Source organism: Hypanus sabinus, chromosome 1 (genome assembly GCF_030144855.1).
Source record: "Hypanus sabinus isolate sHypSab1 chromosome 1, sHypSab1.hap1, whole genome shotgun sequence".
Lineage (NCBI taxonomy): Eukaryota > Metazoa > Chordata > Chondrichthyes > Myliobatiformes > Dasyatidae > Hypanus > Hypanus sabinus.
In genome coordinates this window covers 173,680,291-173,702,688 of record NC_082706.1, presented here as the reverse complement: position 1 = coordinate 173,702,688, position 22,398 = coordinate 173,680,291, and the positions used below count along the sequence as shown (strand labels likewise).

Here is a 22,398-nt window from a genome sequence, read left to right as displayed (position 1 = left end):
CAGGCAACCGGGGTTTATGAATGCAAATATGAAAAAGGAAAGTGGCATTTAATTGGGCAAGGAACAAATTATGTAAAAGGAGTTGACATAATAAAAATCCAGCTTGAACTATGTAGGTCACATAGCCTACTGCTGTCTGGAGAAAGAACATATTTAACTGGCTCTGCTTTGATTTCAATAATTTTACTGTGTCTTATACTCTCAGTAACAAACTCATACATAATTCACTGAGCACAATGGGAGTACAGTGGCTGCTCATCAGTTTGCTCTTTCTCAGGCCACAGTAACTAGCTTCCACTGAAATGGCAAATGATACACCAGAAAGGAATACAATCTGCTGCACATCAATTTTATCTTGTTCTTCTTATTCCTCTGCAGCCCAAGTGTACTTCTGAGTATAATCACATTGGTGATATAGGAAATGTAACATTTGATTTGTCCACAGTCATATCCTAAAAATCAGCAGTGAGCTCATTACCCAATGAGCAGAATTTTTTTGTTTAGTGATGTTGGTTGAGCAGAAAATGTAACCCATGCTATCAAGGATACACTTATCTAAGAGGACAGATTACTTCTTGATTTGATGCCTTATGTAAAGAACATCGTCTCTGCCAATCAAGCACTCAGTCAGTATTTTGTGCTCAGAACCCAGGATCACAGAATAGAAGTTTTCTTTAAGGGGACAGGATATGTTTTTTCAAGATGGCACTGAGCTGTGGTCCCCATTGAGACTGTGGCTCAGACTTCATTGGTTTTTAAGTTCATAGGGATGGTTCTGGGGATGGAGAGAGGAATTAGGTTTAGGGCCAGGGATGTGGAGAGGTTAGGGCTCAGAACTCCATTCCACATTCCGTGCTTAAAGGCCAGGGACATGGACGGGTGATGAAGAACGTCCTCAGACCAGACCTCTGCTCTGTACCCAAAGGCTTTGTGAGGCACAAGCGTAGGTGCATCCGGATTTTGTGTTCCCATCATTGTCTTGTACAATGGTCAGTATTGAAAACTGGAACCCGAAAGTCGTTTGGTAGTCTGGAAGTTGAAGCCTGGGGTTTGAAGGCTGGAAGCCTGTCCTGAAGTTGAAGAACTGTGTGTATGAGGGAGGAAAGGGGCTTGTTTCGCTGCTGTTGTTTTGTTTGTGTGTAGTTTTGTTGTGTTCTGTGTTCTGCTGAGCTTCTGGTGCCAGAATGTGTGATGACTTGTCGGGCTGACTCCAGCATATCCTTGGGTTGTGTTGGTTGTTACTGCAAATGGCACATTTCACTGTGTATGTCGATGTTCACTTGATAATTAAATCTGATTCTGTGAAATGGGACTTAAACCTACAGCTTCATCACTTGAAGTGGAAAAGTATTTAGCAACAGCGGATGCTTATCTGCCATAAAGTGCTACAGACAACTCCATTCCAAGAAATATCATATTCATCCTGCAACTAGTCATTTCCTTTATGCTTACACTGGGGAAGTACCTAGTGAGATAAACTTGCATCACGAGCTGGAAGACTTGCTGCACTCTCCTAGCAAAAGAAATCATTGGATTGGAGGAAAGTTATTGTTTTTGTGGGGCTAAATAACTGTCTCTTCACTGAACAAGCAACCGAAGGATCCAAACTCTAATGTAAAAGTCCCAAAGTTGAGGTCAATAGTTTACTGACATTTTATGAAATTCACTACCATTTATAATGTCAAATCCACATGTACTTAATGTCATATTGAACCTGTTCTATTTCAATGGAGAAGAAGAATTGTGATGGTTAGTTTAGATTTTCAATTGTTTATTTATTTTAATGGATTTAAGTTTAAAATTTTGAATAATTGCATGTCTTCAAATCAAAACCGTTATTTTAACAAATATCAAATGTTATGCTTTTGGGAGTGGGGTGGGGGTTGGAGTGGGAGAGGCTACTGAAAGTCAAGCTGGCTTGCAAGTTCCCCACTGGGGGAATCACATAATCTTACTGTTGGCTAGACGTTGTGCAGTCAGGGTGTTACACTTTAGTGAGTTTGTTGAGAGGCTGGATTGCTACAGGAAAGGAAGTTCAGAGATGATGTGTAGTCCTGATCATGATGGACTTGTAGTGTCTCCCTGATGGCAATTTGGAGAACAGGTGACTGCTAGGATAGGTAGCATCAGCAGTGATTTTTTTTTACAGTGCTTTTCTTCACTCTGGTGATCAACAGGTCTTTTAAAGTTGATAGCTAATGGCCAATGATCTTCTCCACCGAATGAGCCACCTGCTGCAACCTGAATTTGGAGAGGAAGGAGGCAGCGGGAAATCAAACGGTGATAGAGATGGTCGCAACACTCTCAATGATGGCTGAATAGAAATTCATCAAGATACATCCTGAGATGTTAAGCTTCCTAAGCTGGCATAGGAAGAATGTTCTCTACTGGTCTTTCCTGGTGATAAGTGTAACGAGCATGTCCCACATCGACGTACTGGTACTGGTAGTCTCCAGGAATTTGAATGACTCAACCATGGACACGGCCTCGCCATTAATTTCCAAGGGGAGCAGATAGATGGTTCTCAACAGAAGTTTCAATTGTTAGTGTTCTGCAGAATGTGATATTTAATGATGTTTTGAACCTCTATAAATATGTATTACACAATATGCTAATGATCCCCAGTCAAGTGAAAATAGTTTCAAAAGCAAATTTTCTTTTCATTATTTTTCTTCTGTGGTATTATATTTATTTTCTGTCCATGAATCATTAATATGAATGTCCATGGGACATTCTGTTACTGTGTCTTCTGGTCTTAGAGTCTCTCACATGAGGAAATATCCTCTCCATAACCACTCTATCAAGACCTTTTACTATTTGGTAGATTTCAATTAAGTCACCCCCCCATTCTTCTAAGTTCTAGTGAAGACAGGCCCAGAGCCATCATACGCTCTTCATATGACACTCTGTTTAATCCTGGAATTATTTATGTAAGAGAGAGAATACATGTGCCAGAAATGGAATAGACATAGTCAAGGCCACTTTCAACATGTTAGAGGAGAATCTAAGGTTGAGTTAAGATGAAGTCCTTTTAAAAGCAGATGCAATGGAACATAGAATAGTACAACACAATACAGGCCCTACAGCCCACAATGTTGTGTCGACCCTTAAACCCTGCCTCCCATATAACCCCCCCCCAGCTTAAATTCCTCCATATACCTGTCTAGTAGTCTCTTAAATTTCGCTAGTGTATCTGCATCCACCACGGACTCAAGCAGTGCATTCCACTCACCAACCACTCTCTGAGTAAAAAACCTTCCTCTAATATCTCCCTTGAACTTCCCACACCCTGCCTTAAAGCCATGTCCTCTTGTATGGAGATGGTGACATTGGCAGAATATAGTGGACTCTTTATGAAACAAGGTGGCAAACATATAGCTGTAAAATCAGGGTTGATGGTTTATGTTGGTTGCCAAACCACCCCTCAATCAGTTCAAATACTTAAAGAAGGGAATTGGAAATGGACTTCAGGCTTTTCTTGGCTTCTGTCTCTGGACTTCAGGAAAGATGGGGTTGAGTGAAGAGTTGAGTAAGTGGTCCTGTCACATTTCCTGTGAGCATTTTCTCACAGGACAATTGAAGGATAATAGAACTATATCCCAGATGGAATTGACATTTTTAGAAGAAGATGAAGAAGGCGTGCAAATGAACTGTAACAGTAATTTTACAATAAATTTTATAGATGAACTTTAAAATAAAGTGAGGGAGAATTATTATGAGATTATTTGGATTTGTTTTCAAATGTTGGCTCTGAATTATGAACTGTTAGGAGATCATTTTGTGTCAGTTTGTAAAATTGATTCCATTGAACTCATTGATATTGAACCTCACAAGGACACAGGAACACCTGAATCCCTATCTCATAGTGTGTTCACAGCTATCAACTCTGGATGAACCTCTAAGAGTATATCTTAATTTAACTGCTGTGTGAATTTTTTTCTAAATGATAATGTGGCTCTGTTTCTTTTTAGGGAAAATTGAAAACCATTCCTTGTTTTAATCCTAATACACTACTTCCTGGTAAGTTTTTATTTACAATATTTAAAATATAATTCAAATTAATTAAAAAAAATCAAGCGAGGTAATTTGTATAAAGTGAATGTCTCCAATTTCTAATATTTTGTAAATGCTTTAGATCCGCTCCTGAGAGACTACTGGGTATATGAAGGATCTCTGACCATTCCACCATGCAGTGAAAATGTGACCTGGATACTATTCCGATACCCTTTAACAATCTCTCAGTTACAGGTATATAATGAATCACAACATTTCTAGAGCTTTATCTTTTAAGTAAAGGTTACAGCCTTAGGGCTCTACCACCTGCATGGATTCAAAGCAGAGGTCAAAGATGAAATAGCTGACTTGTAGCACGTTATTTTTTTTCAACTGCAGTTACGTGATCATTGGGATTAAACAAAGGAAAAGTGCCATGTGTGCTTTCCACTTTAGTTCAGCTGGTAAATGTCATTGTTTCAAGTTGTGTAATGAAGCAAATTGCTTAATTAGTTTCAATTTTAGACATAACTTAAAAATAGTGCTATTTAAGTTTTAACTATGTATGACTGAAATGATACAAATTATCCTACGACATTTATCTGGATTAGAAAGAATTTTTAATTAACACCTTTTACAACTTCAAGATATTGCTGATGCTTTACAGTCAATAAAATACATTATATTTGCTCTTAGAATTTAGGATTAATGTTCATGCAGAACAAGGTCCCATAACCCTAATGAGATTTAGCGATGTTACAAATATGAGAAAATCTGCAATGCTGGAAATCCAAGGCAACACACATGAAATGCTGGAGGAACTCAGCAGGCCAGGGAGCATCTATGGAAAAGGGTTGACGTTTCGGGTCAGGACCCTTCATCGGTCTGTTTACTCTTTTCCATAGATGCTGACTGGCCTGCAGTTCCATGGATGTTAGTTTGTCAAACCGTCACGGGATAATACTTCCATTCTTTTTGAGTGATTCAATGGGATATTTTTAGCTCACTTTGCGAGGGCAGATTTTTAAATGTAATTTAGAAGTAACTGGCTTTCATTGAAAACATTGACAATAATGAACTTCACAACGCAACAGAACAAGTAAATTTGAATACATTCTTTTATCAACCTTGTGTCTGTCAGTGAATTTGGCATTGAACCCATAACTACACTCATTCTATTTCTGGTGTGCCCACAGCTAATGATCTCACTTTATGGACTCTTTATCTTGTTATTTCATGCTCTTGTTATTTATTGCTATTTATTTATATTTGCATTTGCACACTTTGTTGTCCATTGATCCTGTTTATAGTTACTGTTTTATAGGTTTGCTGAGCGTGCCCACTGGAAAAAGAATTTCAGGGTTGTATGTGGTGATATGTATGTGCTCTGATAATAAATTTTACTTTGCACTTCAAAATTTCATCTGTGAAGGTTATGCTGGGCTGTGTCCTAGAGAGTTCAAAAATATTCAAAAACCACTTATCTTCCTCTTGAAAATTTCTTTGTTAATATATCAGTATTTCAATTTCATGCCAACCAAAAAAGTTTATATTCTGGTTATTTTTTGGTGCAAAACATTTTAATGAGGAATATTTTAATTATACTCTTCTAGCATTTGATCCTGTGCAGTACATTGGAGCAGATCGCTCTGACTGGAGGTTTTATGCAGTGCACTAGATGGAGGCATGTCTTGGTTCCTTGTCCCACTTATTGAGTTGATAAATTAGACTTTTTTCCTTGTTGGTTCCTCACCTTGTATAAACTAGCTAGTTCTATTCATTCATTCATTCATTCATTAAAGTTAATTGCTTTGCATATATCACTTTTTTCAATAACAATAAATAAAAGCTTTTGTTTTTTTAGTTTGCAATTTCAATTATTTAAATCAACTTTAACTGTTTTTAAATCTCTGTCATCATTGACATCAGAATTGACAGCAGAGGCTGTTAGAACATTACTGGAGAAAGAGTATTCGAATGTTGTAAGCATTTTAAACCCACACTGCACACAGGACAGTTGAAGTGAGAAGACAAAATTACCAGGGTGGGAGGGGTCTTGCAGGAAATCGACAGCGGCTGGGAGGGGAGGCTGGTCTTTGAGATAGCCTTGGCGGTGTTCAAAACTCTCTGAAATAGTATGTAGTCTTGTGCAGTGCAGTTGCTATACCAAGTTGTGACGCACATCGAAAAGATGCTTCGAACGTTGCATCTATAAAACTTGGTGTTGGTTTTCAATGATAAATTTCTTGAGCTTTATGAGGAATTAGAGGTACAGGTGTGCTGTACTGGCCATAGCATCCATGTTGTTGAACCAGGGCAAATTGTTGGTGATACTTACACTTAGGAACGTGAAGCTCTCAAACATTCCCACCTCAGCTCCACTGATACTCTACCTTGTTTCCTGAAGTCAATGACCAGCTCTTTTGCTCTGCTGACATTGAGGGAGAGGTTGTTGTTTTGACAGAAGGTTAATGGTAGGACTCTTAGCATGCAGTAGATCAGAGACATGTATTCCAAAGTTGCTGTGCAAGCTGATATGGTGATTAAGAAAGCATGTGTTGGCCTTCATTAGTTGGGGGATTGAATTCAAGCACCACGGGGTAATGTGCAGCTCTATAAAACTCTGGTCAAACCACAGTCGGATCTTGTGTTTGGTCCCGGTAACTTCATAGGAAGGATGTGGTAGAGAAAGTGTACAGGAGATTTACCAGGATGCTGCATGATTAAGGAGCATGTTTTATGAGGAAAGGTTAAATAAGCTAGGGGTTTTCTGTAGGGAATGAAGGAAGGTGAGAGGTGACTTGATAGTTGGATATAAGGACCACTGATAGGGTGGACAGCCAGCATCTTTTTCCAAGGGTGCAAATACCTAATACAGGAGGGTGTAATTTTCAGATGATTGGAGGAAAGAATAGGGGATATGTTAGAGGTACCAAGAGCCTGTACTGTGCTGTACTTTTCCATGTGCTATGACACATTCCACTACGGTCTCTATCACTTTCCTACACTCCTTTTCTTTGGTGTTTGAGATCCATCCCACTGCTGTATTTTGAAGCTGGTGCTCCAGCAGCTGATCACAATGTAATGCCCTGGTTAAGATTTTTACCACTCTGTTGTAGATATTTCATTTTAGCACTTTTGTAAGGGCAGTCTGTTCTGCTTTCAGCCTGTCTGGGTTTGAACTGAGATGAGGGGCTTTGTTGCTCAACTTAGGAATGTTGTGTCAGCCAGTCAGGATGGTAGAATTGAGAGAAGATTCTAGAGAATGCTGTAGAGAGGTTTTTGTGAAGGACACTGGTGTGGGTCGAGGTCTTTTTAGCGAGAGCTGGGAGGAGTCAGGAGGGAAGATGGCTGAGGATGCCGACCGTGTTGCACAAGGGGCTTTGCGCCGATGAATGGCTTCAAGGAGGAAGGACCAGTACTCCCGTGGGACAGCTCGTTTGTTCAAGATGGATTTCAAGCGATATTCAGAAGGTGGTGTGTGCTTTACGCAGACCAAGGGTCCAGCGCGCGAGTTAAAGAAAACTGCAAGATGAGCTCCAACTTATGTGCATAATTGACTGTTTAGTTATGATGGGCCCTTTTGTTACTTTTTCCTTTCTTTAAGTTAACATTCTTAAATGTTAATTGTATGCAGCGTACAATCTGTTATTTCTTGCCTACGGGCAACTGCAAGGGGTAGTAAATCACCCAGTATTCACACGAACTGGGGTCTGGGCGGGCGAGACATCGCAACCTCACGGGTTTGGCGGGACCAAGGTCGTACACATCCTAGACGTTCGCAGCCTGAGAAAGGTGGGTTTCTCGCCGTGGAGGCCAGTGCTTGTTAGAGAGCGGCTAACAAGCTGCATTCCCAGAAACATTCAGTAAAAGGGGATTTCACTTAATACAGACTGTCATTTGTATATTATAGTGTGGTAAAAACACCATGTAGTATGATGCTGCCTCCAAATGATACAGGTATGAACCATTGGAAACCCAATCATGGCACATTTCTTACACAGTTTCAATGGCCAATAAGAGCTTTGACAGCATCTGCCACAACTTAAGTATTTCTGAATTTCTAGAATGTGTTAGAAGAGAATATTCTACCTGTCTGTCAAAGTGGCCTTCAGCACTGTTTGGGAGAATGTTTAATTTTCTGATTGCATGATTTTATGACTTTAAATTCCTTGGTGTTATCGTATCAGAGGATCTGCTCTGGAATTTGTGTGTAAGTGCTATCACAAACAAGGTACGGCAGCCGCTCTGCTGTCTCTGAAGGTTGTGCAAATTTGGCATGTCATCTGAAACTCTGACAAACTTCTGGAGAATTTGCTGACTGGATGCATCATGGCCTGGTATGGAAACACCAATGCCCATGAACAGAAAAGACTACAAAGGATTGTAGACACGCCCCAGTTCATCACAGGCAAAACCCTCCCACCCACTGAGCACATCTTTAAGGAGTGCTGCCACAAGAAAGCAGCATCTATTATCAAGGACCTCCACAATCTAGGCCATACTCTCTGCTCACTGCTGCCATCAGGAAGGAAGCACAGGAGCATTGGATCCCACACCACCAGATTCAGGAAAAGTTATTACCTTTCAACCATCATGTTCCTGAACCAGCATGGATAACTTCACTCACCTCAGCTCTGAATTGATTCTGCAACCTATTGACATATTTTCAAGCACACTACAACTCATGTACTTAGTATTATTTATTTACTTGCATAGTTTGTCTTCTTTTGCACCTGGTTGTTTGTCAGTCTTTGTCTATAGTTTCTCTGTTTTGCTCTGAATGTCAGCAAGTAAATGAATCTCAAGGTAACGTATGGTGACATATTTGTGCTTTGGCAGTAAATTTGTATATTCATGTTTCCTCTGTCCTTTTCAAATGTCCTGTCTGGTACTAAATCCTCTTTGTTTTGAAAGAAGCAATCCATGAGGGATGGTAACACAGCGCTACAGAAAAGGACTAGTAATCCTTTCTGGATTTCCTTTCTGAAATCCTTTCTGAAAAGGTCTGAGCTAAAGTTGCAAGAACCCAAGTTCAAATCCCACCTTCTGAATTCAGTTAATAACTAACCTGGAAGAGAATAGTATTTGCTGTAGTGATTGTGAGACTACAGTGTTATCTCAGCAACCCAACAATGTCCTTCAAAGAAAGAAATCTGACCTTGCCCCAGTTGGGCCTCTTTATCACATCAGTTTTCTTGCTGTTAACTTCCCTTTGAAATGGCTTTGCAAGTGAGTCACATCAGTGGTGCTAAAGCACAGAAATAAATGATGCTGCCTTGGTCAGCCATCTTCTGTTCCAGCATTCTCCCAGTTATGGAATGCATTCAATGCTATTTGCACAATGTACCTCTTGTTAAGGGTGCAGGTTCGCATTCTTAAACTAGTGCTAGCCTCTGTAGATAATGAAGAGTGTTAAAATACAATATTGAAAATAGTTGATAGCTTTATTCATGATTATGAGATCTTTTAAGACCTCTGCTGGCTTAAATGTGTCACCTAATTCTATATTGAGTCTTGAGGCCTTTCCACTTCTGACCTATTTCTAATTGACACATTAAAGATATGTAAATACTTTATAAATTAAAGTAATTTTAATAATGCCCCCTTCCTAACCTTGGATTGTTTTAATTTTACTTTTAACTTAAAAAAAATCCAGACTTTTTGGATAGAAATGGTTGGAAGTTATGGGGCTACTTATGCTATCATATACACTGCCCATACAAATTACCATGCTGAAGATGCTCAGGCAGCATCTGCAAGAAAGAACCAGAATTAGCGTATCAGGCCTGTGGCCTAGTATCAGATGGCCTAGCAGGTGGGAGTCCATTTGAGAATGAGGAACGAAAGGAGCTTTACAAATTGATCAATTACTCGAAATTGCACCTAGGTTAGCGAGACCATAAACAAATAATCAAACTAAGTGCTCGGGCTTATTTCTAGAGGGGTCAGTTTAAAATGCAAGGATGAACAGATAATATCTCTTTACTCTAAAGAAAAGTAAGCTGAGGGGTGTTCTGACTAAACTCTTATAACCATAAAGATTTTTGTTTGAGTGAATGCAGTGGAGATGTTTGCACTTGTATGAAGAGCAAGTCTAGAGACAATCATTGTAAGATAGGCACAAAGAAATCTGATGGAAAATGTGGAAGAAATTTGTTTTAATCTCAGAGAGGTGAGAATTGGCTGTCATGGAGTAGTTGAAGTGAGCACGGTCAATATGGTAAGGAACATCTAGGCAAACACATGAAGGGGAAGAGAAATGAGAGTTATGTTGTAGATTAGGATGGGGAAATATGCCAGGAAGGTTGAGTGGACTAGTTGAGCTGATAGCCCATTTCTGGAATGGACATCCTATGTAGTCTACAAGGCTGCACACCAAAAGCTGCCTAGTGCGGTTATATTGGATAAATGATTTTGAAACTGACTTAGACATGATGGTTCTAATGGCCTCCTATCCCATGATCCTTTGCTGTCTCTGTGAATAATCAAATCAATGGAGGGCTTAATGCTGAAACAACATTTGTGGTACAAGGTCATGTATTGACAAAGTTTGCATTGATTATATTTGCACATCTTGGACAACTTACAGTAGCTTGAACCTATAATGCTCCAGAGGTACAAGATACATAAGATATGGATGTAGTAATCATTGACATACAAAATCAGAGTATGCCATTTATGTAGAGGTATCAAATGCTTAAAATGATTATTATATATTTTGAAGTTTGCTCACTTGTGAATCTGATTTAATATTTTATTCTAGATAGAAGAGTTTAGAAGGGTCCGTTCCCACATAAAGGGAGCAGAACTACCTGAAGGATGTGATGGGATTTTAGGAGACAACTTTAGGCCAACCCAGCCTCTCAGTGACCGAATCATCAGAGCTGCATTCCAATAAGAAACAGCAATAATAACCTGAGTCAGCTTCAGGTAATCCTAATCTATTTCCATTTCAAACATATTTCATTAAATGTGTAATCATAAATATGTGTTGGTCTATTATATAGAAGTTTATTTATGTATTTGCAAACCTTTGCAGTCTAGGAGCTTTGCTTTACAGGACCCATGGCTGGGAGAAAAGGAGATCTCTGGGGTTGCCTGTGAGTTCTTCTTGTAAAGCTTAATGGTGGGTGACACATAAGGTGAATTACTACTGAGTTGGAGTGTAGAGCAAAGAGACAGGAAGTATATCTACTGAATCTCCCCCCCCCCCCAAACTCAAATAGTATCAAAATGTCTAATGCTTTTCAGAAAGTCAAAGACACACTTGTATACATTCCAGTAACAGTGATATTCTAACAAACTTTTCATGTTAAACTGAGTCTGTCTCAAAGATCCTGATTTTGGAATTAGATGTTTCCTTTGCACCTGATAGGAATTGTATTCAAATAATATATGCTGCACTGTTTGTTGACAAGTGCATTCCCCACAAATACCCGGATCATGCATCTTAATTCTGAACAAGGAATTATTCAACCGAGTAAGTTTGTTGTCAAGTTTGTTGTCATTTAACTATATACATGTATATAACCTTATAATGTATATAGAAACAAGACAAGACTTCTCTGAACCAGGGTGTAAAACACAGTAATACACATAACACGTATAACTCATGAAGGTAAGGATAAAATCTACAGATGAATCACAGATAAGTAACAAACTAAAGTGCATTAATCTTAAATGTTGTACCGGAACAGTTTAACCATGCCACTTCAAATACAATGTGTCAGGGAAAGCACATGGCCTGGGGGAAGATCCGACCATTCTTGTTTTTATGCATTGTAGTGTCCCACCTGATGGTAGAAAGTCAAAGAGGATGTTGGATGGGTGTAGTAGGTCCAATATGTAAACGCATTAAGTATAACTTCTTCCTTCCTTTTCCACCTCCCAGCTGAGTTCCCACCAACCTCTCAATTTTATATAAATGCCATCCTTTCTTTTCCTTATCACAACTTTGTTGCCACAGTGATTGAATAGACTTTTAAATTATGTCCTTCCTCTGCCCCTTACGCCAAGGCACTACTACATTTATATCTTTAATTTTAAGTGATTGCTAGGCAAGAATGTCTGCCACCTCATTTCCTTTGTTACGAACCCCGTAACTGGGTTACTTACCAGCAAAGATAGAGGCATCCATTGGAGTCTGATGATACTATTTTTAACAGTATTTACTAGTAAAAATACACAAAAATAATATCAATGCAAATATACAGATAATATACGTTGTCAATACTAAACCTAAAACTGTGGGTATAATAATAATCAACAAGAAATAAGCTCTATCGTTGTCTAGGGGTTAATGAATTGTCTGATGGAAATATAAAGTTCACTTCAGTTCACACAGGCTGTCATCGTTTGTTTGTCGCTGTGTTGCAATTGTTGGGGAGAGAGAGAGAGAGATAGGAGAATGGGAACAGTTACTGCTAAGTGTTTTGCCAACCTTCCTTTATGATTTCGATCCGTCGGTGTCTCATTGTTGTGGCCGTTCAATTGTGACCTCTCCTTTAGCTAAACCATTCTTCCGTGATGAGCCCACCACCCAGGCAAGGGAGGACACACACGAGCTCTCACCAGCTTCGCTATAAAATGCTGTCACTGGATTTCTAGCGTTTCTCCTGGTGTGTCTGAGGGGTGTTCCCCAGACCCTCCTTTTATCCTTACTCACGGGGTCTCAGATGTCAATCAGGTTGGGATGATGCAATCCCTCAACCAGACCACTCTGGTTGTCCCCTGAGGGGTTTCAATGAATAGTACAGTACTCGATACACAATTCCTTCTCCAAGAGACAATAGCCATTATCAGTGGTTCCATTGCGCATTTGTTAGGAGACATTCCAAACCTTGTGTATTCTGCGGTGTCTATAACAACTGCCTTTGCTGTTATCCTGTGTCTCTCCCATTACTGACATGCTGTGTATCTGTCTCATTTCCTGGGTCTCAGAACTGAAATAATAGCGATCTTCCTCAAAAGGGAGGGGGCGACTTTGCCCCCTTCGGCCCCTCAGAGTTGCTCCACATTAGTAACACCTTCAACACCAGCTGTTAAGTTTTCTAACTCCAAAATATTAAACTAAATAGAAGAAAAACAAGAGAGCCAGGAAAGAGGGTCTTACTTAAAGCAAGGTGAGCATCTGTCACATGGTAGAGCCATTATGTATGCAGTTCAAGTATGCAATTCCCATAAAGATTTTTAAATGAAAAAGAATGCTTAATCAAACAATATATTTGCTGAAATATTAAGTACACAACACCAACATGGGCAGGAAGCCATATGAAATGTATACACAGGCCTAAACCCTGCAGCTTCACAGATGTTGTCCAATCTTAAGAAAAATGCTTGGCCTACAATTTGAAGTACCTGTTTTAATAGATAATAAAACTGAGAACAAATCAGAGCACAGAAGTGCATAGTCATGGTGTACTTCTTTGGCTCATTCCACAGCTAAAATTATAGCAACTATCTCAGCCATGTCTGATAATCTTTTCTAAATAGTCACCTGAAATTTTGGAACATAAGCAGAAGCACTTGTATGACCTGTCACTGGGTCTTTTCATCCTTTTGTGTTGAAAGTAAGAATCCATAATATCTGCTGTGCATATACTGCTGGAGTTCCTGTGCCACTGATAAACACACACTCTGCATTTTGATCTTTACCCGAAGGCCCAAGTTAACCATAGGCAAAGAGAAAAACCATGGAGGACTGACAGAAAGGGGGTACACTGAGACCTTGATTCACATTGTACAACCCAAGGTTTTGTGCTCATTCATTTCCCATCCACCCAAAACTGAAGACCTTATAAATACAGTGCTCTCAGCACACAACTGATGTTGCTAACGTTGGATGACCAGCTTTGTCCTCTTATGGTAACTGGATAAACCATTGCTTACTGTGGCATGCCTAGATTGCTTCTGAATTTCACTCGACAGGAATTTAAAATTGGCACATTGCTAATAATTGTTAACATTTGTTTGGCTAATTAACAGTAGCCAATAAAAAGAAGGTAGGGTCAAGTGGAACCGATCTTTTGGAGTGGCTAGTGTGAGTGAACCAGTGTAGGTGTGAGGAGCTGAGGTTTAGGCTTAGGACTTCAGTGTGAGGAGGCTGAGTAAATGGCCCAGGTGTTTGGAATTGGAGTGGATCTTTTAGGAGGCACAGGTATGAATAAGTAAGGTTTTATTTCCCTGTTGATCTTTAGTAGTTGATTTAGAGTAGTTAGGATGACAGTCAGGGCAGTGGAATGCTCCTCTTGCAAGACAGTAGAAAGATTGGGAAGCTTGTTCTCTCCCTGACGTGGGAAATGCGCATGGTTGTAGTTTTTGACAGACTGAGTCAAGGAACTGGTGCTGGAGTTGGATGTTTTGGGGTTAATCTGGAAAGCTGAGTACTTCACAGATGAGGCTTTCACTGAGACGGTCACACCCAAGGGATAGGTTTCAGATAGGTAGAAGACCATCAGGAAAATAAATGGAGTAGGCACCAAGTGAAGGGCTTGACTACAGTCATTCCTCTGACTAATATGGATACTTTCAGGGGCTAGCAGTAGTAGTCAGGTCTCTGGTACAGTGACTGGCTCTGAGTGAAAGGGTGCAGTGAGACAGGGTGTTAGTGATAGAAAACTCAGTAGTGAGGTGGACAGATAGGAAATTCAATGGTTGCGAGGTGGTGTGCTGCTCCCTCAGTACCAGGGTCAAGGATATCTCTGAGGAGCTGCAGAATATTCTTGAGCAGGAGGTTTAAAAACCAGAGGTCATTGTGCATTTTGGTACAAGTGAGATGGATAGAATAAGTGATGAAGTTCTGCAGAGTGAGTATAGGGAGTTGGGTTAAGAAGTTGAGAAGCAGGACCTCAAGAGTAGCTATCCACGGATTACCCCTGGTGTCGCGTGCTAGATAGGTCAGAAATAGAAGGATGGACTAGTTGAATTTGTGTCTGAGGAACTAATGGAGTGGGTTGGGATTCAGATTTTTAAACTATTAAGATCTCTTCTGGGGATTAGGTGGACTGTACAAGAGGGCATATGTTCACTTGAACATGAGGGGAACCAATATCTTTGTAGGGAAAGATGGGAGGCTTTTATAGTAGATTGGGGGAATGGGACTCTATGCAGGAACAAGTCACGGGATCCTTTTGCTGACTGTAAGGAGTTTGTACGTTCTCCCTGTGACCGCTTTGGTTTCCTCCCTTAGTCCAGAGTAATGGTCGCCAACCCGTCGATCATGATTGACTGGTCGATTTTTGAGACTTTCCCAGTAGATCCCGAAAAAAGTGAAAAATGAATACACAAATACTGTTGAGAGATTGTTTCTGGGTTGCAAGGATTTAGTTCCGTTCTTTCTGCCCAGTCCGCATGCGTCTAGCTCCCCCGCCACACACTACAGTGTACTTCAGTGGTCCCCAACCACCGGGCCACGAGGAAACGATATGATTTGTCGATATGAAACGATATGAGTCAGCTGCACCTTTCCTTATTCCCTGTCATGCCCACTACTGAACTTGAACGCACGTGAGGTCATTACGCACGCGAAGTCAGTCGCCTGAACGCAGTGAAACCCCTGCGCCAGGGATTACTGGTTGGCCTCGGGTAACTGGCCGCGCGAGGCTGGTGAGAAGTGCCATTGCTACTGGTCTGGAGCACGGACAGATGGGCACCGCCTCTAAACCTGTCTACCTCACCGAATGTTCGTGGGGAATCCGGTGCTAAATTATTTACAAATGACCTAATTTGGGCTAAAGGTTTCATAAGTAGCAGAGCAGCTACCTCACTGCAATCTACTGAAAGTCATCCCTGGAAACAAACTTCTGTCAGCTGATAGTTCCTACAAAGGGGGCAGGCATATGCCCTAATGCACTCCTCTCTCTCTCGCTCGGTCACTCTCTCTGGACTGCGACCGCCGCGGTCCCAGCACGGGAACCTCTGGCCCTTACCTCGTTCTCTCACCCCACCCACGACCAGCTGCACCTGGCCAAGGCGTCTGGTGGCGGGTGGGCGGGAAGCTGGAGTTTGGGCCTGGAGGCTGTCTAATGAGGCAATGAAGCCCTCAAAACTGCTTCGGTACCTTGAGTCCAAGCACCCCACACTTAAAGACAAACCCGTTGAGTTTTTTCAGCAGAAAAAATGTGAGCAGACAGGACAGCAGCTAAGTGCTGTGAGCCACGTAAACTAAACTGCGGAATAGACTGGACATAGGGAACCTGCTTCGAGTATCACTGTATTCCGGTCGTGTTTAACACCCCCCCCCCCCCCGCCCCCTGTCAGCTGGCCTGCAAGAATATTGTCAGTATGAAACCGGTCCGCGGTGCAAAAAAGGGTGGTGACTCCTGGAGTACATACATTATTTCTACTTCCGGGTTGCGGGGTTTTATTTCCAGTCTTTTCTGCCCAGTGCGCATGCATGTGACTAACCGATTTAATAGGTCGATCTTGCCTTTCACTAAGGCCAAGGTAGGGGATCTTGGGCTTAAAAAGGTTGGTGACGACTAGTCCAGAGAGTTGGTAGGTTATAAATTGTACCGTTGTTAGCCTAGGGTTAAATGGAGGGGTGGTGGGATTGCTGAGAAGCGCTGCTCAAAGGGTCGGAAGGGCCTATTCTGAGCAGTATCTTAAAAACTAAAATAAATAAAACAGCAGCAAGCGACGGCAAGTTTACCAATCTGAATTGCCTAGGCCACAGTAAAAGCAGGGGGAGGTTTAAGCAAGAGGTTTAACAGATGAACTCAGAGTATGAGTTAATTCTGAGGACTGGGGTGTAGAGCTCTAATAGAACCATGGTTGAGAGAAGAGCAGTGCGGGCAGCTCAGTATTCGAGAATACAAATACTACAAATGGAACCAAGGTACAGATAAGTGAGGAGTGGTTGTCCTTTCGATGAGGAAGGTCATAACAGCCGCACTGAAAAAGATTACTTTTTGGAGAAATTGTCCAGTGAAACTACATAGGCAGAACCTGGAAACAAAAAGGGGAGAATCATTCTGGTGGGGTTGTATTAAAGATCCCACAATAATCAAAGTGAACTGCAGCAGGTGTGTGGAGAAGTTGCTCATAGTTGTAACAATATTAGGATTGTATTAATGGGATATTTTTATTTCCTGGCACTGACTGGATCACCCAGAGTGTTAAGGACAGAATGAAATTTGTGAAATATGCCCAGTACAATTTCCTATCGGGGACCCTTCTCATGAGGGTACAACACTGGACCTTGGGTAACTGAAGTTGTAGTGAGAGAGCACTCTGCCTCTAGTGACCATAATTCATTAGTTTTAAGATAGTGATAGAAAAAAATAGGACAGGTGCACAGGTTGGGGGGTACTAAGATGGAGCAGGGCTCATTTTGGTGGAATTAGGCAAGATCTAGGAAAAATTGATAAGATGTTGCCTGTTTGAAGGGAAATGAATGAATAGCAAGTGAAGGATTTTAAGAATGTGATATCCAGAGTCTAAGAGCAGCACACTTTTGTTAGGCTGAAGCATAAACCCACAAGTTTAGGAAACCTTGGCTGATGAGAGATCTTGAGGCTGTGGTTAAGAAAAAGGTAGAAAGTAAACATTGGGTATAGGAGATTGAGGACAATTGAATCGCTTTACGACTATAACAAGATAAAGAACATTCTTAGGAGGGAAATCAGGAGAGCAAAGGGGGTATGAGGTGGATCTGGCAGGTAAGGGTAAGGAAACTCCCAAGGGATTCCATAATTAAGAACAAAAGAGTGGCAAGAGAGAGAGCAGGTTCCCTTGGAAATCGGCATGGCTCCCTATCTATGGCTTGAGCTACAGGTGGAATTTTAATGAATATTTCTTCTTGTTTTCTGAGGAGAAAGTCAGATTTGCTCAAGAGATAAGGGAAGCAAGTGGTGATGTTTTGGAGGGACATTCATATTGCCAGGGAGGAGCTACTTGCATTGAGGTGGATAAGTCCCCAACTGTAGGCAAAGCAGCCTGGTTCGTTGGGTGGCCTTTTACTATTTCAGTGAGACTCCACGTTTCCTCTTTGGCACTGTTCCACCTCCACATGATGCATCCTGGGTGGCTTCAGTTGGTGAATGGAACATTTTTAGAAGAAGTTGGGTAATGCAGCTGAGACCTTTTTTAAAGAAAAAAAAACAGTAGTGGGGGAACTTTTACAGGACTTTCTCATACCTCAGACTTTGTGGGAGAGTAAAGAAGAAATTGTGGAGGCCCTTATGGGGATATTTTCTTCATTGTTAGCCAATGCTGGAATTCCTGAAGACTGGAATGTGGCTAATGTTGTTTTCTTGTTTAAGGGTAACAAGAACATACCAGGGAACTACGGGGCTGCTAGCCTGGCATCAGTAGTGGGGATGTTACTGGAAGTAATTCTGAGGGACAGGATAGTCTGATTGGAAGGAGACAGCATGGCTTTGTGCATGGAAGAGGTAAGCAAAAAGATAGATGTTGAGTAGGGTGTTGAATGTTGTTTGTTTTGACTTCAGCAAGGCCTTTGGCCCATCTGGAAGGTGGAATCCAGGGAGAGCTATTTAGCGGATTCAAAATTGGTTCGAAGGTTGGAAGCAAAAGGTGAAGCCTGTTTCTCAGAGTGGAGGCTCTAGTGTTAGGACCCTTGTTATTTGTCATTTATATAAATAATTTGGTCGTTAGTGCAGAAGACATGATTAGTAAGTTTGCAGGTGCAGAATTAGTAAGTGTTGATGGAGAAGTTGTTGTAGATTATGGGTATTTTGTCAGTTGGGGAGGTGGGTCGAGAGTGGCAAATGGGTTTCACTACAGTCAAGTGTGAGGTGATGCATTTTGAAAGTCAAACCAGCATAGGACTTTCACGATGAATTGTAGGGCACCAGAGAGCGTTAAGGAACACAAGGATATAAAAGTACAAGCGTATAGCTCGTTCAAAGCTACCTCATGGGTAGACTGGTGAAAAGGCTAACAGGCTGGCCTTCAGTTATGGATAGAGTATAGGAGTTAGGATATTATGTGGCAGTTGTACAAGTTATTGGTGAGGCTGCACTTGGAATTACTGTCTATAGCTTTGGTCACCCTGTTACAAGAAAGACGTGGTTAAACTAGAAAAGGTGCAGAAAAGATTTGAGGATGTTGCAAGGACTAGAGGGCCTGAGTAATGGAGAGAGGTTGACCAGGACTTGGTCTTTATTTCTTTGGTCATAGAATTAGTGGTGTGCTTATAGATGTTTGTAAGATCATGAAGGACAGAGATAAGGTGACTGGTAACAGTCTTTTCTCCATGACAGGCGAGTTCAAAGCTAAGGGGTGTAGATTTGCGGTGAGATGGGAAATGTTTAAAAGGGATCTGAGGGCATATTTTTTTGTACAGAGGGTTGAGTATATAGAAGGAGATGACAGTGGAAGTGGTTCAGGCTGGGACAGTAACATAACTTGGGTAGATGCATGGAGGGACAGGACTTAGAGAAATATGGTCCAATTCAGGAAAATTGGGAGTAGATGGGTACGCACCATAGTGTGTGTGGATTGGTAGGGCTTGTAGGGACAATGGACCTGTATCCATGTGTTGTTCTATGATTCTGAGGCACACTTGCAGCAGTGAGAAGTGATTGTCTTTAAGTTGGTGCTCAGTATACTTCTGTTTACTTTCTGAGGCATTGGGAATAAATAGACGTTAAAGAAAATGACAGCATCTTTAAACTCAGTTCTTCACTTGTAGCATTAGTGATCACTTCAGATTTTCATCAGTAGCTAAGTTACATGTTCTTTTTACATAGAACAGACATTGTAGATTCTTCGACTTGTGCAGACCTATGGGGGTGCTAGTTTTAGAAAGCTGGTTATTAATATCACATTTTCCTATTGCAGAAAATGAATAAAATATTTAATTTTCCATTGGGGAAGTTTATTCAATAGAATTTTTATAGCATTTTGCCATTTGATGAAAATGTAACTGCAATCTTTTTGATTTTACAGTGTAAAGAAAACAATATTAGAAGTATGAAGGAGGAACACACATAAAGTGCTAGAGCAACTCAGCAGGCAGGTAGCACCTATGGAAGAGAGCATAGGCGATGTTTCAGGCTGAGATCCTTCATCAGGACTGGAGGAAAAGATGAGGAATCAGAGTAAGAAAGTGGGGGGAAGGAGGAAGAAACACAAGGTGATAGGTGAAATGGGGGTGGGGGGAGAGGGGTGAAATAAAGAGCTGGGATTATGACTGGTAAAAGAGATACAGGCTGGAGAAGGGGGAATTTGATAGGAGAAGACAGAAGACTAAGGAAGAAAGTAAAGGCAGAGGGGCATCAGAGGGAGGGAGTTGATAGGCTGGTATGGAGATGAGGTGAGAGGGAAATGGGAATGGTGAAAGGTGGGGGGGAAGTTTAAGATTTCTTTAAGTTTAAGAAATCGATGTTCGTGCCATCAGGTTGGAGGCTACCCAGAGAGAATATGAGGTGTTGCTTCTCCAACCTGAGTGTGGCTTCATCTCGACAGTAGAGGAGGCTATGTCGGAATGGGAAGGGGAAGTGGAATTAAAATGGCTGGCCACTCGGAGATCCCACTTTTTCTGGAGGATGGAATGTAGGTGCTTGGAAAAGCGGTCTCCCAATCTGCGTTGGGTCTCACTGATATACAGGAGGCCACACCAGGAGCACTGGATATAGTAGATGACCCCTACAGACCCACAGGTGAGGTGTCACCTCACCTGGAAGGACTGCTTGGGTCCCTGGATGGTAGTGAGGTAGGAGGTATAGGGGCAGGTGAGACACTTGTTCTGCTTACAAGGGTAAGTGTCAGGAGGGAGATCAGTGGGGAGGGATGAATAGACAAGGGAGTTGCGTAGGGAGCAATCCCTGTGGAAAGCAGAAAGTGGATGGGGGGGTGGGGGAGGAAGGAAGTGTGTGCGTGGTGGTGGGATCCCACTGGAGATGGGGGAGATTGTGGAGATTTATGTGCTAGGCAGTGGGGTTAATGGGGTAGTAGGTGAGGACAAGAGAAATCCTATCTCTGGAGGGGTGGTGGGAGGATGAGGTGAGAGCAGATGTGTGTGAAATGGAAGAGATGCATTTGAAGGCAGTGTTGATGGTGGAGGAAGAGAAGCCCCATTCTTTGAAAAAGGAGGACACCTCCTTTGTTCTGGAATGAAAAGCCTTGTCCTGAGAACAGAGGTGGTGGAGTCAGAGGAGTGGAGAGAAGGGGCTGCTGCTTTTACAAGTAATTGGGTGGGAAGTGGTATAGTTCGGGTAGCTGTGAGAGCCATTGGGTTAATAATAGACAGCAGTAAATATGCTGTCTCCAGAGATAGACAGATAGATCAAGAAAGGGGAGGGAGGTGTTGGAAATGGATCAGATAAACTCGAGTTGGAGGAAAAGTTGATGAAGTCGACGAGCTCTGCATGGGTGCAGGAAGCAGCGCTGACACAGTCATCGATGCAGTGTAGGAAAAAGTGGGGGAGTGATACGAGTGTAGGCTTGGAACGTAGATTGTTCCACATAGCTGACAAATAGTCAGACATAGCTAGGATCCATGCGAGTGCTCATGGCTACACCTTTTGTTTGAATGAAGTAGGAGGAGCCAAAGAAGAAATTATTAAGGGTGAGGATGTTCCGCTAGACAGAGGACAGTGGTGGTGGAGGGAACTGCTTATCTTCTTACCTGGTTCATTTCTGACACCTCCCTCCCCTTTCTCAATCTCTGTTTCTATCTCTGGAGACAGCTTATGTACTGCTATCTATTATAAACCCATTGACTCTCACAGCTACCTGGACTATACCTCTTCCCACTCTGTAAAAATCCCACCCTTTTCTCTCAGTTCCTCTGTCTCTGCTGCATCTGCTCTCAGGATGAAGCTTTTCATTCAAGAACGAAGGAGATGTCCACCTTTTTCAAAGAAAGAGGCTTTCCTTCCTCCAGCATCAACACTGCCCTCAACTGCATCTCTTCTATGTCGTGCACGTCTGTCCTTATCCCATCCTTCCACCACCCCACCAGGGATAGGGTTCCTCTTGTCCTCACCCACCACCCCACCAGGGATAGGGTTCCTCTTGTCCTCACCCACCACCCCACCAGGGATAGGGTTCCTCTTGTCCTCACCCACCACCCCACCAGGGATAGGGTTCCTCTTGTCCTCACCCACCACCCCACCAGAGATAGGGTTCCTCTTGTCCTCACCCACCACCCCACCAGGGATAGGGTTCCTCTTGTCCTCACCCACCACCCCACCAGGGATAGGGTTCCTCTTGTCCTCACCCACCACCCCACCAGGGATAGGGTTCCTCTTGTCCTCACCCACCACCCCACCAGAGATAGGGTTCCTCTTGTCCTCACCCACCACCCCACCAGGGATAGGATTCCTCTTGTCCTCACCCACCACCCCACCAGGGATAGGGTTCCTCTTGTCCTCACCCACCACCCCACCAGGGATAGGGTTCCTCTTGTCCTCACCCACCACCCCACCAGGGATA

At 42.1% G+C, this 22,398-nt stretch overlaps 1 protein-coding gene across 1 annotated transcript in view; it reads left to right on the top strand.

Annotated features, from left to right (window-relative positions):
* Positions 1-22,398, top strand: part of ca8 (carbonic anhydrase VIII) — a 79,011-nt gene that overhangs the window by 38,283 nt on the left and 18,330 nt on the right. The window contains exons 7-9 of the mRNA XM_059951969.1: positions 3,972-4,020; positions 4,136-4,248; positions 10,760-10,926. Coding sequence (XP_059807952.1) covers positions 3,972-4,020; positions 4,136-4,248; positions 10,760-10,894 — 297 coding nt within the window. The 3' untranslated portion in view covers positions 10,895-10,926. The remainder of the gene's footprint in view (positions 1-3,971; positions 4,021-4,135; positions 4,249-10,759; positions 10,927-22,398) is intronic.